Source organism: Leopardus geoffroyi, chromosome C1, assembly GCF_018350155.1.
Source record: "Leopardus geoffroyi isolate Oge1 chromosome C1, O.geoffroyi_Oge1_pat1.0, whole genome shotgun sequence".
NCBI classification, from domain to species: Eukaryota; Metazoa; Chordata; class Mammalia; order Carnivora; family Felidae; genus Leopardus; species Leopardus geoffroyi.
The window spans coordinates 182,463,458-182,479,832 of NC_059328.1; the positions used below are offsets into that span (position 1 = coordinate 182,463,458).

Sequence of the window (16,375 nt, forward strand, 5' to 3'; positions counted from 1 at the left end):
AACACTATAAAATATTAAATTCCATAAGAAAGTATGAGTCCATCTCATTTTTCCTACTGGTGATTGACTGAGCATCTTTTACATTTTTCTAAATTAGAACATGGGAGAACCTGGCACATGCAGCCTGTTACCCCTGGGTGGACTCTGTATTGAGGACAGAGCAGTGGAAAATTGTGCTGGCAAATAATATCTAATGTAAACTAGAGATTGAAGCACTGCTGATTTTCCTGGTGGATATATTATCTCAAATATATGAGATAATAAAAATTTCCATAGCATTAGCCCAAATTCTAGCCTCATATAGCACTGTTCCTGTCTCTGGTATGCCAATGCCATGTTACTTGGGAAAACCATTCTGAAAAGTATCATAGCCATATATTATTTTTATTTTGTTTTTTAATGTTTATTTATTTTGAGAGAGAGAGAGAGAGCAAGCAGGGGAGGAACAGAGAGGGAGAGAGGGAAGGAATCCCAAGCAGGCTCTAAGCTGTCAGGGCAGAGCATATTGTGGGGTTCCATCCCACAAACCATGAGATCATGACCTGAGCTGAAATCAAGAGTCGGGTCTTAACTGACTGAGCCACTCTGGTGCTCCGTGTATTATTTTTAAATATATAGATTCCAAAGTCAACAATTTACCACTAGAACATGGAATACCTGGTAACAGTAAGATTGAAGTGTTTGAGGTAGCTAGTGATATAAGAGCATACTAATAATTTATTTATATTAATGATCATAGGCGCATAGTATAGTTAATGGTAACCGGTCGCTTAGGTTAAATTGAATTATGCTGCAGTAGCAAACAATTTCCAGATCTCAGTGACTGAACACAACAATTTCTCATCCTTGCAAAGTCCTGTGGGTGGGTAGGCAACTCACCACCAGTGCTGGCTCAGGGCTCCAGCCTGCTTAGGGAACTTAAATATCAGTATGTGCTTCCTCAATTTTGATGGCAGAGGGAGTGCCCTGGAGATTCTCAACGCTGGCAATTAAATGCTTCTGCCCTGACACTTCTCACATTTTATTGGCCAGAGCAAGGTTTATAGCCACAGTCCTTCACCTCCTGTGTGTGTGTGTATATGTGTGTGTGCGCACGCACGTGCAGAGGAGAACTGGAAATCCTGGCCAATAGCATTAATGTCTACACTCATCCACCCATCCAAGGAAAACTCTAAAGGAGATATGGAAACATTGGGGACAAAGTTACAAGTCAGGGTGCAAAATATTGGACAGGGTAGCTAAGAGAAGTATAAAACCGTAAGTTTCACCTCAATTGATTTAAAAGCAAAAACATACAGACAAAACCCCCTCAACTTGAATATCTTACTCCTCACCTCCCTCAAATATACTTTAAAAAGAGACTGAATGTGGAAAGTAATGTTTGATCTATTTGGTATCTCAATGTATTTTCAGCTTAAAATATCAACTTTTTTAAAACATAAAACTGGGGAAAAGATATTTATAGGGGAAAAGCTGTAGTTAGGAAATGGCTCATTAGTCACTTTTAATCAAACTTAATATAAAACATGGATAGAAGCCTCTTTGTTTTTTTCAAATACTGACGGGAGAAGGTCAGTGGTACACGCAGAGTCATTTTAGTATTAAGAGTCTTTACCTGGCTTAGAAAATAAAGTAAAAACCTTTGAAAATTAAAAAAAAAAAAAAAAAGCTTTTAGGGAGGATGCTGTTTCAGGCCAGAGGGTGAAGCATTTCATATTCTTCCATATTTAATACTTGTAGGGGCAACTTCTGAGGCTTAACACTAAGTGGCAATTCACTTTTGAAAGGGCTACCAAGGAGGAAAACATTTCATCAGTTTAATACCTGATTCCTAAACAATTGTGGCTGCTTCCAACACCCCAGGGCAGGGCAGTGTGGTGACTTTTGCGGGCCCTAGTCACCTTGTGCATCCCTTCCCCCATGAAAAACAAGTAAGAATTATGTTTTACAATTGTTTCAGGGTAATTACAAGCGTTAACAAGTCCAGGTTATATTTTCCATTTTTAAAAGGAATTCAAACGTTTTTGTGAACACCTAGAAGCATCCTGGGCCCTAGGCACTCTGCCTAATGGATCCTCGGCCGCTGGCTAAGAGCACACTGACAGGCCAAGCAAGAATCGCTTATCTTCATTAAACAGACTATGGCTTACAGAGGGAAGAATGCCTCTACCCCACATTATCACTGGTGCAGGTAAGAACTTTTTAAAGTATGTTGCTTTCACCACCTAAGTTCCAGTTGTTTGTTGTTAGGATGGAATGACTGACTTATAGATATTCCTTAGCAGCTCAAATTGTGGCTACAGTAAGTTTTGAAATCGTTATGTATTACTTTTACTTGGCTAGTAACAAAGGACGATTAGGATGTTTTTTCAAATTTTCCTCAATCTACCTAATATCTATAGTGTTTCAGAGAACATAGATATATGGGTCATTATACTTAAGTGACTAGGTTTTTGTTTTTTGTTTTTGTTTTTGTTTTTTTTAATTGGAGGCTAATGGGGTCACCTGGTGGCTCAGTTGGTTAAGCAACAGACTCTCGATTTCAGCTCAGGTCAAGACTCACAGGTCGTGAGTTTGAGTCCTGTATTGGGCTCTGTGCTGACAGCACAGAGCCTGCTTGGTATTCTGTCCCTCCCTCTCTCTTTCTGTCTTTCCCCTGCTCATGCTTGCACAGCACACCCTCTCTCTCAAAATAAATAAACCTAAAAAAATTAAAAACATAGAATATAATGATGCAAATGAGAATGTCACTGAGCACTGAAATTCGCTGACCTGGACAGGTGAGCGGATTCACTGGTTATATAATGTATCATTTAAAGGAATTAAAATGAACAGTATTGACGTTTTCCTTTGTAGTCAGCAGTGATGAATGTCTTAAAAATGATATTGTACTTGCTTTCCAAAGGCCAACAAAGAACTATACATAAAGACAGGATTTGAAGAGCCAGAAATTCTACTAGATCTGTTTGACTAATATCATCAAAGCGATCAGAATAAAAATGAAGTTACAGCATGTAAAGGAAGTAGGTTTTAAGGAATTGGGAAAGCATGCATTAAAAGGAAGAATCATGAAATAAATAGAACTAAAACATATAGTCTGGTCAGCTACTAATTGAGTGTGGCTTTAAGGATGTACAAAATTCTTGATAAAACGGCTGCATTAGAAGGAAGTGGGATTAGTTCCCCCAGGCTCCTCCACCTCCCCTGTGATTATATAAGGAAATATGGTAAACCAGACTATAATGGGGGGAAGGGGCGGACTGGAATCACAGAGCTGCTTTCAAAGCCCACACTTACCTTGTCTGGCCTCAAGCAACGAATGATAAGCATCCTTTGAAACTCATTTGCTTTATCTTCCCAATTTTCAGGAAAAACCTCATGATGTGGTTCCTAAAATTACAGTAGATAGAATTCAATTCTATTTTGGAGATTATTTCCCAAGAGAACAGTATTTTGATGTATAAGCTGATTTTTAGAGAAACCATGTAATGACTAAATGAAATCAAGAATACTAATGTAAATTTTATCAGGCGGGGGCAAAGTTATGAAATAAGGAATGAAAAGAAAATTTAAAACACCACAAAGGAATCAAAACTAGGGCATGAATTAAGCAGGTTAATGTCAATATGAATCCAAATCATTAGACCAAATGAATCTCCTTATTAAAAAATGTACATATGGAGTGCTCCCATTATTTCTCCAAAGGCATTTAAAAATCTACCAACTACTGTCACCATCTATTTATAAAAAGAAATATATATTATAAAAGAAGAAAATTTATTATTATAAATTTATTATATTTCCTGTTTTGAACAAAGTTTTGGTATCTTCTTTATAAAGGTATATTTGAAAATGTATACAGTAAAAAGAAGCCAAAACAGAGAGAGCTATTAAAAATATGTAAGAGAGATATTAAGAACCCAAGAGGGGTAAATTTCAAAAAAAGAAAAAAAAAAGGAGACATTTGGAATCTTAAAACCTCAGGGAAGGCTATGTAGTATCTCAGATTAGAAATCTCCATGCTTCAGCATAGTCAGTAAAATCTCTATTTCAAATTAGAATGAAGTACTCACAAAAACCTATTTGTGTCTAGGAAATATATTAAAATGTTTATTTTAAACATTTTAAATGTTTATTTATTTTTGAGAGAGAGAGACAGAGTATGAGCAGGGAAGGGGCAGAGAGAAAGAGAGACACAGAATCTGAGGCAGGCTCCAGGCTCTGAGCTGTCAGCACAGAGTCTGATGCGGGGCTCGAACTCACAGACTGTGAAATCATGACCTGAGCCGAAGTCGGAAGCTTAACCCGACTGTGTCACCCAGGCGCCCCTCAAGGAAATATGTTTTTATTACTAACAGGGAGAGATCCAACAGTGATCCAGTACAAATGTTTGAATTTATGTGTAGATACAATCTCACTGTCATGTCTACTACAAGAAGTAGGTAAATATTCTCCATATATCTGGCTCTTTATTTCCTCTTCCCGTCTTCCCTAAGGAGAGCTCTTTCTTGCATAATTAAATCCAAGAAAGCAGAATGTGGAGAGAAGAAATAAAGGAGTGGGAAAAAAATAACTACAAATTGGCAAAATATTAGCCCTTATCCTAAAAAAAAAAAAAAAAAAAAAAGTGAGGAAAGGCAACAATTTCTATATATTCTAGAAGGAAATTGTTTTACACTTTGTCCTGACTATAATAGTCTCCAATTAGTGAGATAGGGCCCCATGAAAAATTGCTTGAGAACTATTAGCTTTTCCCTCTGAAAGAGGGGGGAGGTGGAAATTTTCTTTTGTCCATGGTTCTTCTAGGTAGACTAAAAACTAAATTTACATGAAACAGATTAACAGGAGAAAAAAAAATCTAGCGTTTGATTACATGTACACAGAGGGTCCAATAATGAAAATGAGACCCAAAGAAATGATCAAGGCAGGTAGTTTTTATACTTTTTAGACAAAGAGACCATAAATCTGTGAGGAATTGACAGGACAAAGACAATTTAACTTTGGGAGTTTCAGTTAGTAAGGAATACTAAATAGAATTTGGGGTGGGGCAGTAAATGAGTAGAAAGTAACAAGGGTGTTGATACAGCCTTCTGTGCTCCAAATTTCTTATCTCTGGTGATAAGGATATCTCTTTTACCTCCTGGTACAGGAAGGGTACCTTTCATATGGGAGATTTATTTCCTGCTTTCAGGGGTGGCTCTGAGTGTCCTTGCATAGGCTGTCACTTAAGTAACTTCTTTTTAAAATAATCAATATGCCAAAATGGCATATTTTGGGTAGCCTGCCCTTGGCCCCTACACCTCATGTCAAATGACAAAAATGTTTATTAGCTTATATCCTGGATTTAGAAAATCTAAACAGTAGCTCTTTTGTAAAATCTTTAACTTACCTGCTATTATGATTACAAAATCTAAATTGTTAATAAGTAAAAATTTGGCATGGAAATTCAAACAGAATATTTTAAGGACCATGCATTTCTACACATTTCAAGGATTTGAATAGAAGTTCAAAACAGAACCATCAATTTAGAAGGTGCCGATGAGGGGCGCCTGGGTGGCTCAGTCGGTTGAGCGGCCGACTTCGGCCCAGGTCATGATCTCACGGTCCGTGAGTTCGAGCCCCGCGCCGGGCTCTGTGCTGACAGCTCAGAGCCTGGAGCCTGTTTCGGATTCTGTGTCTCCCTCTCTCTGACCCTCCCCCATTCATGCTCTGTCTCTCCCTGTCTCAAAATAAATTAAAAAACGTTAAAAAAAAAAAAAAATAGAAAGTGCCGATGATATAAATCGAAACCCTGATTTCAATGTCTGACCAGTTGATTAAAGTTTACCTAATTCTTGTTTTTTATTCAAAATAAAAAAGAAATTTAGCATTATTTTTTCCATTTAAAAACTTTGGAAAAAGCAAAAGTGTTAAGAACATACCAAACTATCATACACTTTTTTCCATCCATCCTTTAAGTGCATAAACTCCCTACGAATGGTTTTGAAGGAAGGTAAATCATCTAGTCGACATATTTCATCCCAGGACTTTTGTGGGAGCCAGGTACAAGGGTTGGTGTGAGGATTATCCAATCCAATCCCACCAGTTAGCAGAAATCTCCACTCGGCTTTATTAACCTTCGGAAAACAAAGTAGCATGAAGAGTCAGAAATGAATTCATCATGTGTACATAGTAAATTTAAACCATTGAAAAAGAACTGGCTATTGATTTTCAAGTTTCAAGTATTGTCCTTATGAAATTCTATAGCTAGTGGTATAGCAGTTCAGTATTTATTCATAAGAAAACATTTATCCATTATAACCGGTTTTGAAAATCGTTCCATTCTAGATAACCACTTTTTGATGATTTTCCTCCAGAATTACTAATCTAAACTTAACAATTCTATCTGAATAAATGTTTTCCAAAATGACTGCTTGGCGTCTTACTGGCTCTAAAAATTGTGGGAAGACAGAGGGGAGGAGCTGGGGGAATCAGCAAAATGAAGGCAAGTGGGAGAGATAGGTTTCCAGGTAGGGAGTAAAGAAACCACAGGAATCAAAGGTACAGCGTAGGGAATATCGTCAGTGGTGTTGTAGCAGGGGTCGATGGTAGTTACACTTGCGGTGCAGAGTTGATGAATTACTATGTCGTGCACCTGAAACCCATGCAACATTGGTGCGAACTATACTCAAAAGATAAACAAAAATAAAAATAGATAAAATAAAAATGGGGGGAAGACAGAAAGCCATCAATCTGCCATATCTTCAATTATTTTCCATAAAAAGGAAATGAGGTACTGCTATGAAACTTTTGCAAGAAATGCAAGAAAAATGCCTTTACTCCTTCAGAATTCAGCCAATGTATCACCAGACAAAAATCAATAAATCTTTAGCACCTAAGTGAATAAAAGAGTGCATTTATACGATACTCTCTTTCATTCTTAAGGTGCGTCTTTTATTTTAAATGAATAGATTTGAAACATAGTAAAAATTTATGAAAGGTATTATTAAGCTCCAATGGTTAGATTGGACTAACTTGCACAAGTTCTTAAAAACATTACCATAACTCTATATGATTACTTGATGTAAATATATCAACATATTTAGTAAATATATATACATACTTACATAAGAGTCTAATAGAAACTATTTTATTTAAACTAAAACACACAGAGATTTAAGGAATAACTACATAATGGACTCTGCTTTATTTATTTTGCCCCTGTGTGAAGTTCAGTCTAGTTGTGATCTCTTGCCTTAACTGCAATAATTGTTTAATTGTTTACAACCATCTTGTGAATACACACACATACTCCCATACAAATTAGTAAATTAATGAATCAATGTTAATGTTTTTCCTACAAATTATAACAGTACTAACCGCATGTTCATGTAGCAGCAGATTCATAGTTAGACAAAAGGAAAAGAGTAGTTTATCCTTTTCAAAGAGTGATCGGCAGACATTAACATACAGGGAGTAAGTAAAGTGATCCTTGAGAATTTGAAGCCTACAGGTCAACAGAAAGAGAAGTGAATAAATAAAAAATGCATTATACTTAAAAGAAAATGCTCTTAAGGAAACCTATTATAAACCATTTAGATGTATATTCTTCTAATCAGCTTTCTGGTCAATTACCCCCAAAACAATCAAGGATTGTCATTAACTGGGTGCACCAATTTGAGAGCTACACAATGTAGAAACACTTCAGTAGAATTGCATTTTACTGTTGACTGATTTTTTAAAAAAACACTTAATCTTTCTTTCAGAAAAGAGTCAATGCATGGTACATTAATCTGTTGCGTTTAAAGATTTGTGGATGATTTTTAACTATAAAGCATTTCTTAGGGTAAAATTTGATTTTCTTATTCTATAAATGCTTCCAAATGTTGTATGTTTTATATTAAATTAACAGATTAAAATTCATAGCTCCTTTATTAAATTAACATTTAGTACTGTGCTACTCTGCTCATAAGTCCATAAAAGCTAGAGAAATCACAAAACTTGATAAATTACATTTTTTTTAAGTTTATTTGTTTTGAGAGTGCGTGTGCACATGCGTGGGGCAGGGGCAGAGAGAGAGAGAGAGAGAGAGAGAGAGAGAGAGAGAGAGAGAGAATCCAAAGCAGGCTCCATACTCAGCACAGCGTCTGATGCAGGGCCTGATCTCAGGACCCCGAAATCATGACCTGAGCCAATATCAAGAGTCAGATGCCTAAACAACTGAGCCACCCAGGCACCCCAAGTACATTTTTATTTACTACATAGACAGAACATGAAAATATGAATAATCGCAATATTTGCAACTAACAACTTTATAGTAAGTGCTAACATGTGTGATCTGTATCCATAGCACGTACATAACACTTTAAACATTTTCAGGTAATTATCTCATAAGGAAAATAAACCATCATTGAAACAAAAATTTCACAAATGTTTTATTATATTAGTTATAATAGTTATAATAGAAATAAAACAGTTGGCTGACACCTTTGTGGAGAGCTAATGATTGATAAGGGCTGAAACTAAGCAGACGAATTTACCTGAAGGAAAAATTAGCAGAGTTTGATTTTTAAAAAAAAAAATTTTTTTTTCAACGTTTATTTATTTTTGGGACAGGGAGAGACAGAGCATGAACGGGGGAGGGGCAGAGAGAGAGGGAGACACAGAATCGGAAACAGGCTCCAGGCTCTGAGCCATCAGCCCAGAGCCTGATGTGGGGCTCGAACTCACGGACCGCGAGATCGTGACCTGGCTGAAGTCAGACGCTTAACCGACTGCGCCACCCAGGCGCCCCTGATTTTGATGAAGAAAACTTTTATCAGTGTTTCTTAATGTGTCTAGAAAAAATAACCTACCAGTACCACCATATTGTAGCTATTTTCAAACTAATATCCCAGGGTACAGATCATCACAACTCTATTTTTTTCCTTACTGGCCTATGTCTTCAATTATTTTGTCCCCAGCCAGCATTCTCATAAAGAATATTAAACAAATTGATGCATTTTATTTCTGGTTGAGAACTCTGAAAAGGGGCTTGATAGAGAGGGCTTTGAAACTAGTTGCTGAAATGTAGTTGAATTCTCAGAAGACTTAAAATAATAATACTACTCCTGTCCCCATTTTTAGGCTAATAATGGTCTTTTCACACTTAGTATTTAATTTGTCTCATCTGTAACAGTACAATTAATACAGGGTAACTCAGGCTTGGTCTTTCTAGAATAAAATAAAAATGTCTACACTTTAAGACAAATTTCTTCTTGTAGATAGGAAGATTGAAGAGAAAATTATAATGGTCACTCATATTACAAGTTCAAGGTCAGTCTCATCCATGATAAAAACGCAGATTAAAATACAATATTTTAATAATCTGTTACAGTGAAAAAGGATAAAAATGATCATTTTCAATGCTAATGCATGACACAGGGATATAAGATCATTGATGTTCCTTCAGTGGAGTTGTATATTTGAATAACTTTCCAGGAAAGGAATTTGTATCAGGAGTCTGAAAGAAGTAAACACCTTCGTTCTGATTTTGGGATTCTAGCCTACGGAAATAATTACCAGTGTGGACATTTATACTTATTGCAGTATTAGTTATAATTCAAAGGCTGGAGACTACTTGTGAGTCTTACATTAAGAAAATTATGGCACATTCATAAAATGGTATATTGTGCAACTATTAAAAATAGTTTCAGAAGAATATTTAATAACATGGAAAAAATGATCTTGATAGAAGTGGAAGGAAAAAAACAACAGTGTGTGTGTGTGTGTGTGTGTGTGTGTGTGTGTGTGTCCACTTGTTTTCTCAGAGAGAGAGAGATTTCAGTTTGGTCCCTTTGACAAAGCTCTATCCTTGTTAGGTTTTTGTTTCTGTACTTACAGGTGTTTTGCAATAGTTATTCATTTATTTTATTATATTAACATTTTATAAGAAACAGATGAACCAAATTATGGCTATTTCACAGTACATCTCATAGCAATCATAACATATGTTTTTGTAATACTTAAGTAAGAATTACTACGAATAATAGCCATCAGAAGGCAAACAAAAATGGAGTGCGTGGGTGCCTCAGTCAGTTAAGCGTTCAACTTTGGCTCAGGTCATTTTCTTCTCACGGCTCATGGTTCAAGCCCCGCATCCGGCTCTGCGCTGACAGCTCAGAGCCTGGAGCCTGCTTCCGATTCTGTGTCTCCCTCTCTTTCTGGCCCTCCCCAGCTCACACTCTGTCTCACTCTCTCTCTCTCAAAAATAAATACTAAAAATAAATGTTATTTTAAAAACACAAGGCAAACAAAAATGCTGTGCATGGGTGGCTCAGTCAGTTAAGTGTCTGACTTCAGCGCAAGTCATGATCTCATGGTTCGTAGGTTCAAGCCCTGCATCGAGTTTTGTGCTGACAGCTCAGAGCCTGGCGCCTGCTTCAGATTCTGTGTCTCCCTCTCTCTCTGCCCCTCCCCCACTTGTGTTCTGTCTCTCTCTCTCAAAAATAAATAAATATAAAAAAAATTTAAAAAGCAAACAAAAATGAAATGTTTGTTGCTGAGTAAAATAAGAGATACTTTTATTAGTTGTTACAAGTTTATATCCTTAAACACCATCAGTCTTAACCTCCCAATCTCCTTCACCTGGCAACCACCACTTTACTGCTTTTCTCTTAAATGCACGATTTTTTTTTATTCCATATATAGGTGATATCACACGGTACTTGTCTTTCCCTGACTGATCTTGGTTAGCATAATGTGCTCACGGTCAATCTATGTCCAAATGGCAGAACATACATGCAGAAGAATGAAAATGGACACCTATCTCATACCACTCACAAAAATTAACTCAAAATGGGTCAAAGACCTAAACATAAGCCCTAAAACCATAAAATTTCTAACAGGAAGAAACCTGTCAAAATTGATTTTAGCAATGGTTTTCTTGGACATGACGCTAAAAGCATAAAAAAAGCAAAAATCAACAAATGGGACTACATCAAACCCCAAAGCTTCTGCACAACAAAAGAAACTATTAACAAAATAGCACCCAGAGATAAACCCACCCTTAATCTATGACAAAGGAGGGAAAAATATACAATGGGGGAAAAGACACTCTCTTCAACAAACGGTGCTGGGAAAACTGGACAGTTACATGCAAAAGAATAAAACTGGAGCATTTTCTGACAACATACACACAAATAAAATGGATTAAAGACCTAAATGTGAGACCTGAAACCATAAAACTTCTAGGAGAAAACAGGCAGTAATTTCTTTGACACTGGGTTTAGCAACATTTTTCTAGATAAGTTGCCTTAGGCGAGGGAAACAAAAGCAAAAATAAACTATTGAGACTACACCAAAAATAAAAAGCTTTTGCACGGTGAAGGAAGCCATCAACAAAACAAAAAGTCAACCTACTGAATGGGAGAAGAGATGCACAAATGATTTATCTGATAACGGATTAATATCCAGAATATATAAACAATTTACACAACTCAACACCAAAAAAACCAAATAATCTGACTAAAAAAATGGGCAGAGGACCTGAGTAGATATTTTCCCAAAGACATACAGATGTCAAACAGACACATGAAAAGATGCTTGATATTACTAGTCATCAAGGAGATGCAAATCAAAACCACGGTGAGGTATGACCTGACACCTGTCAGAATCACGAGAATCAAAAAGACAAGAAACAACCAGCATTGGGGAGGATGTGGAGAAAAAGGAACTCTAGTGCACTGTTAGAGGAAAAGTAAACTGGTGCAGCCACTGTGGAAAATAGTATGGAAGGTCCTCAAAAACTTAAAAATACCCAGTGATTCTACTACTGGGTATTTAACCAAAGATAAAGGAAAACACTAATTTGGAAAATATATGCACACCTATGATTATTGCAGCATTATTTATAATAGCCAAGAAATGGAAGCAGCCCAAGTGTCCATCAATTGATGAACAGATAAAGAAAATGTGTGTTTGTGTGTGTGTATGTATATATATATACATATGTGTATATATACATGTATATACATATGTGTATATATATGTGTGTGTATGTATATATGTGTGTGTATATACACACATATATACATACACACACACACACACACACACACACACACACACACAATGGAATATTCCTCAGTCATAGAAAAGAATGAGATCTTGCCGTTTGCAACAACATGGTTGAGACTACAGGGTATTATGCTAAGTGAAATATGTCAGAGAAAGACAAATACCATATGACTTAACTCCTATGTGGAATCTAAAAAACAAAACAAAGACACAAAAAGCAGAAACCGATCCATGAATACAGAGAACTTATGGTTGCCAGAGGGGAGGGGTTGGGGGAAGATGAGCAAAATGGATGAAGGGGACTGGGAGATACAGGTTTCCAGTTATTATGGAACGAATAAGTCACAGGAATAAAAGGTACAGCATCGGGAATAAGTCAAAGGTATTGCAATAGTGTCGTGTGGTGACAGACGGCAGCTATGCTTGTGGTGAGTGTAGCACAACATATGGTCTTGTCTGATCACTATGTTGTACACCATACACCCGAAACTATGTAACATTGTGTGTCAACTATACTTAGAGAGAGAGAGAGAGAAAGGGCAGCCATAGGAGAAAATTTTTGCAAACCCATGTATCAAATAAAGAGTTAATAACCCAAATATACAAAGAACTAAGAATTTAATAACAAGAAAACAATCTGATTAAAAATTGACAGAAGATCTAAATAGACATATTTCTAAAGAGGACATTAAAATGGCCAACAGGTGCATGAACAGATGTTCAGTATCACCAATTACCAGAAAAATGCAAATCAAAACTACAGTGAGAGATCACCTCACACCGAAAAGAACGGCTATCATCGAGAAGTCAAGATATAGTAAGTGCTGGTGAGGATGTGGTGAAAAGGAGCCCTTATACAACTCACATTTGTTTTCCTTCTGGCTAACGCCAGTTTGTTAACACAGATGGTCACTTCAGTTAGCAGGTGAGTTTGGGATGTGATTTCTGCCTTTGCACCCTCTTAACGTGCATTATATTCTGGTTTAATGTTTACTGAATCATCAAAGTGTTTTCTTTCTCTACTACCTTTGTGGAGAAAAAAACTTCTAGGATGAGAAAAGATTTTGTTTTGATACTTCTACAATACACTAGTGCACTGGGACACCACGTAACAATCAGAGTGAATAAACCACTGCACTGTACAAAACAATGTGGATTTCACAAATGCAACTCTGAGTCTAAGATGCCAGACACACAGGAGCACGTGCTGTGTGATTCCATTCATATGATGTTCTCAAACAGACAAAACTGATCTACGGTGCTGGAAGTCGGGACAATCTTTACCTTGGTGGAAGGGGATTGGTCAGTCACTAAAAGGGACACAAAATGGGGTTTCTGGGTTGTCGATAATGTTCTGGGTCTTGGTCTGGGGGCTAGTTACACAGGCGTGCTCAATAATAAAAGCTCACTGAGTAAATACTTCTGATTTCTGCATGTCTCTGTGTGTATACTCTAATTTCAATAAAAGTTTTCAAATATAGGGGCGCCTGGGTGGCTCAGTCGGTTGAGCATCCGACTCCGGCTCAGGTCACCATCTCACAGTTCATGAGTTCAAGCCCCGCGTCGGGCTCTGTGCTGACAGGTCAGGGCCTGAAGCCTGCTTCTGATTCTGTTTCTCCCTCCCCTCAGCTCCTCCCCTGTTCATACTCTGTCTCTCTCTCAAAATAAATAAAGATTTAAAAAAAATTTTTTTTTACGTTTTCAAATGTGGTTTTCTCATTTACTCTTTGGTTGGCTCCAGAATTACACTTTCAGGATCACTGGAGTCATGAATATGACTTTCACTGCATTTAAATTAAAGAATTTTAATGAAAAAAGACATATTTTGTTTTCTAGATTCTACCCAAGTCTCGTATCTGGCTAAAAGAATTTTATTTTCTCTAAATCATAAGGGACTATATCACAGTTATGAAGAAGCCCGTCATATCTGTGGATGAGTTCTAATTTGATGTAACAAGAGATAATAAAGCAACTAATAAGTATTTGTGAAGCAAAAAATTGTTCTAATTTTTAAATCTTATACACAAAACATATCTTTAAGAGACAGAGCAAAGAAATGTTCTTCTCTAGACTCCAGCAAATACCTTAATTGAAAACTAGTTAAGATGATAACATTTTGGTGGCTATTGCTGTAAGCAAGGTAGATAAAAGAACTACAGTGAAAGGCAAAACATCATTTACTGTTGTGGCTCCATGTGATTAGCACTGTGCTAAGTTCCGGGAATATTAAGAAACCTTTCCCCTGGGGAAGTCAGAATCTAGTGTGAAAAGCAGACCTGCTTGTTCAATTAACTCACAGAATGCAAATAGCTGGGACCTTTTCTAAGGAAGATGGCTTATAATTTTGTTTCCTATGCTTCAGTTATCCTTGCTACCCTTGAAAATTCCAGGTACTGGAAGAAATAGAGAAATACACTAAACTTTTCAAAGATCGTAACATAAAAACATACTTTAAACTCCACCACCGTGCAATTCTTCCTGAAGATACTCACTCGCTCCTCATTCTCATGGGGAGACAGCTGAAAAATCGCTAAACCGTGTGTCAGTCTTGCACCTTTACTGACCTCATATTCAAGCTTGTAAAATAATGATACAAGAAACTGTTCAGTCTGAGAATATTCAAAATTTAGTGGAGTTCTATCATGACAAATGACAGGAATTCGATTCGATTTTCAGGATTTTAGCATTTTGAATTTCTAAAAAACAATTCTTCGTTGCCAAGTGGTTAAGTATTAAACTGGGTTTCCTTTGTGGGTATGAACAGTCAAGAAACTGAAGTATCTAGCTTCGTATTGATCAAAAAAGTTAGTTTAATGTCAAACTAAAATTTGTCTCGCTGATAATTAATAAGATGAAATTTTATTCTCTCATGCTTTTACTGTAAGGTCTTAATTCCACTGCTGATTACAGTAGCCAACAATAAAATAAACTATTTTTTATCAGTAAGAATAACACAAATAATCACAACAATATTTTTTACAACCCTGTTACTGGACAAATTGTAAATATGTGTATATCAAAAGGTAAATTTAAAACTTTTGGAACGCTAGGTTACAGAGGGTAAGAGTCCTGTCTTTCAGGGGTATTAACTCTTCTTTCCCTATCTCCCATCACAAATACATTTTGCACATGATAAACAGAGATAAATGTCTCCTCTTTTTATGATTACATTGTAATCCTATCTCCCTATAAATGATTTCCTGGCAGACTGAATTTGGTCACATCTGTTCCTTTTCTAACCCTCAAATTTATTTCTAGTACAATAATTAATTAAGTTTGCTTTAGCCATAACTGTAATGCTCACACCATTCTGTAACAACAATGAAAGGCATCAATTACTATTTAATGTTCATGCACTGGTTAGTACTAGTATTAGTATTAATTAGTATTTCTTTTACATACCTTTTTACTAAAACCTCTGATTTCTCTGAATTTTCGATAGACAGGATGTAAAGGTTAATAAACCAGGTCAGTGAGTATTGGTACATGGGCTCGATGTTAGCTAGATCAGCGATAGAGAAGAACAGGATGGTGGAATGGACGGCAATAGGCCGATAGCCCATGCGGGTGGCATCAATCTTTTTCTCCGTCTCTTCGGCTACTTCCTGCTTTTGAGAAATCTCATTAGCCAAAGCCTTGGAGGAAGATAATATCTTAATAGCAGTTTCATCTTCTAATATATTGCCTTCTGAAGATGAAAGAATTTCTAAAATCTTGTCTTCTATTTCTTTTAACTGCCTGGAATAAAACACAATTTTCTCAGAAGAAAAAGAAATCATTTAAAATCCCTTTGTGCACACATTCTTGTATAAGAAACAAAGGGCTCGGAACCTAAAGAAATGCATCACTTTGTGACAAATACCCGTAACGGTGCTATTGTATAATTAATTTTTTATCTCACAAAATGTCAAAAAGTCAGGTTCTGCTCCACTTCTCTTTCCAACGATCATTTGCATGGGAACTAGAGAGAGAGGTGTAAACCAGTCTGCTCTGCCATCAAGTACCTCAGCCCTGAGTGCACAGAAAGTATCACTCCATTTAGTTTTTGAAGAGTTTCATGACTTCTAGAGCTTTGCCCTTTGTGTCTACGATAGAGATATTACAAGCAGAAAGTGGGATGCAACGTATTCTTTCAGACCGTGCCCTGATGAAAAGAGATAATGTCAGCTACACAACGAATATTACAACTTTTGCCATGAGTTGTGGCAGCCTTCCGGTTCTTCCAGTGCCCTAGAACTTGTACGGAAGATTATACTCTCACGCAATTTTCCAGACTCACATAGAGGGCTTCTAATGCTTTAGATTTTCCTCTTCAATCTCCCCATTTGATGTTCCTACT

General features: G+C 36.6%; 1 protein-coding gene across 5 annotated transcripts in view; it reads right to left on the reverse strand.

Moving 5' to 3' along the window:
- Positions 1–16,375, reverse strand: part of DNAH7 (dynein axonemal heavy chain 7) — a 277,543-nt gene that overhangs the window by 51,323 nt on the left and 209,845 nt on the right. For all 5 annotated transcript variants that reach the window (XM_045480573.1, XM_045480572.1, XM_045480576.1 and 2 more), the window contains 4 exons: positions 15,439–15,774; positions 7,360–7,486; positions 5,922–6,116; positions 3,298–3,390 (listed from right to left, as the gene is read on the reverse strand). In XM_045480573.1, coding sequence (XP_045336529.1) covers positions 3,298–3,390; positions 5,922–6,116; positions 7,360–7,486; positions 15,439–15,774 — 751 coding nt within the window. The remainder of the gene's footprint in view (positions 1–3,297; positions 3,391–5,921; positions 6,117–7,359; positions 7,487–15,438; positions 15,775–16,375) is intronic.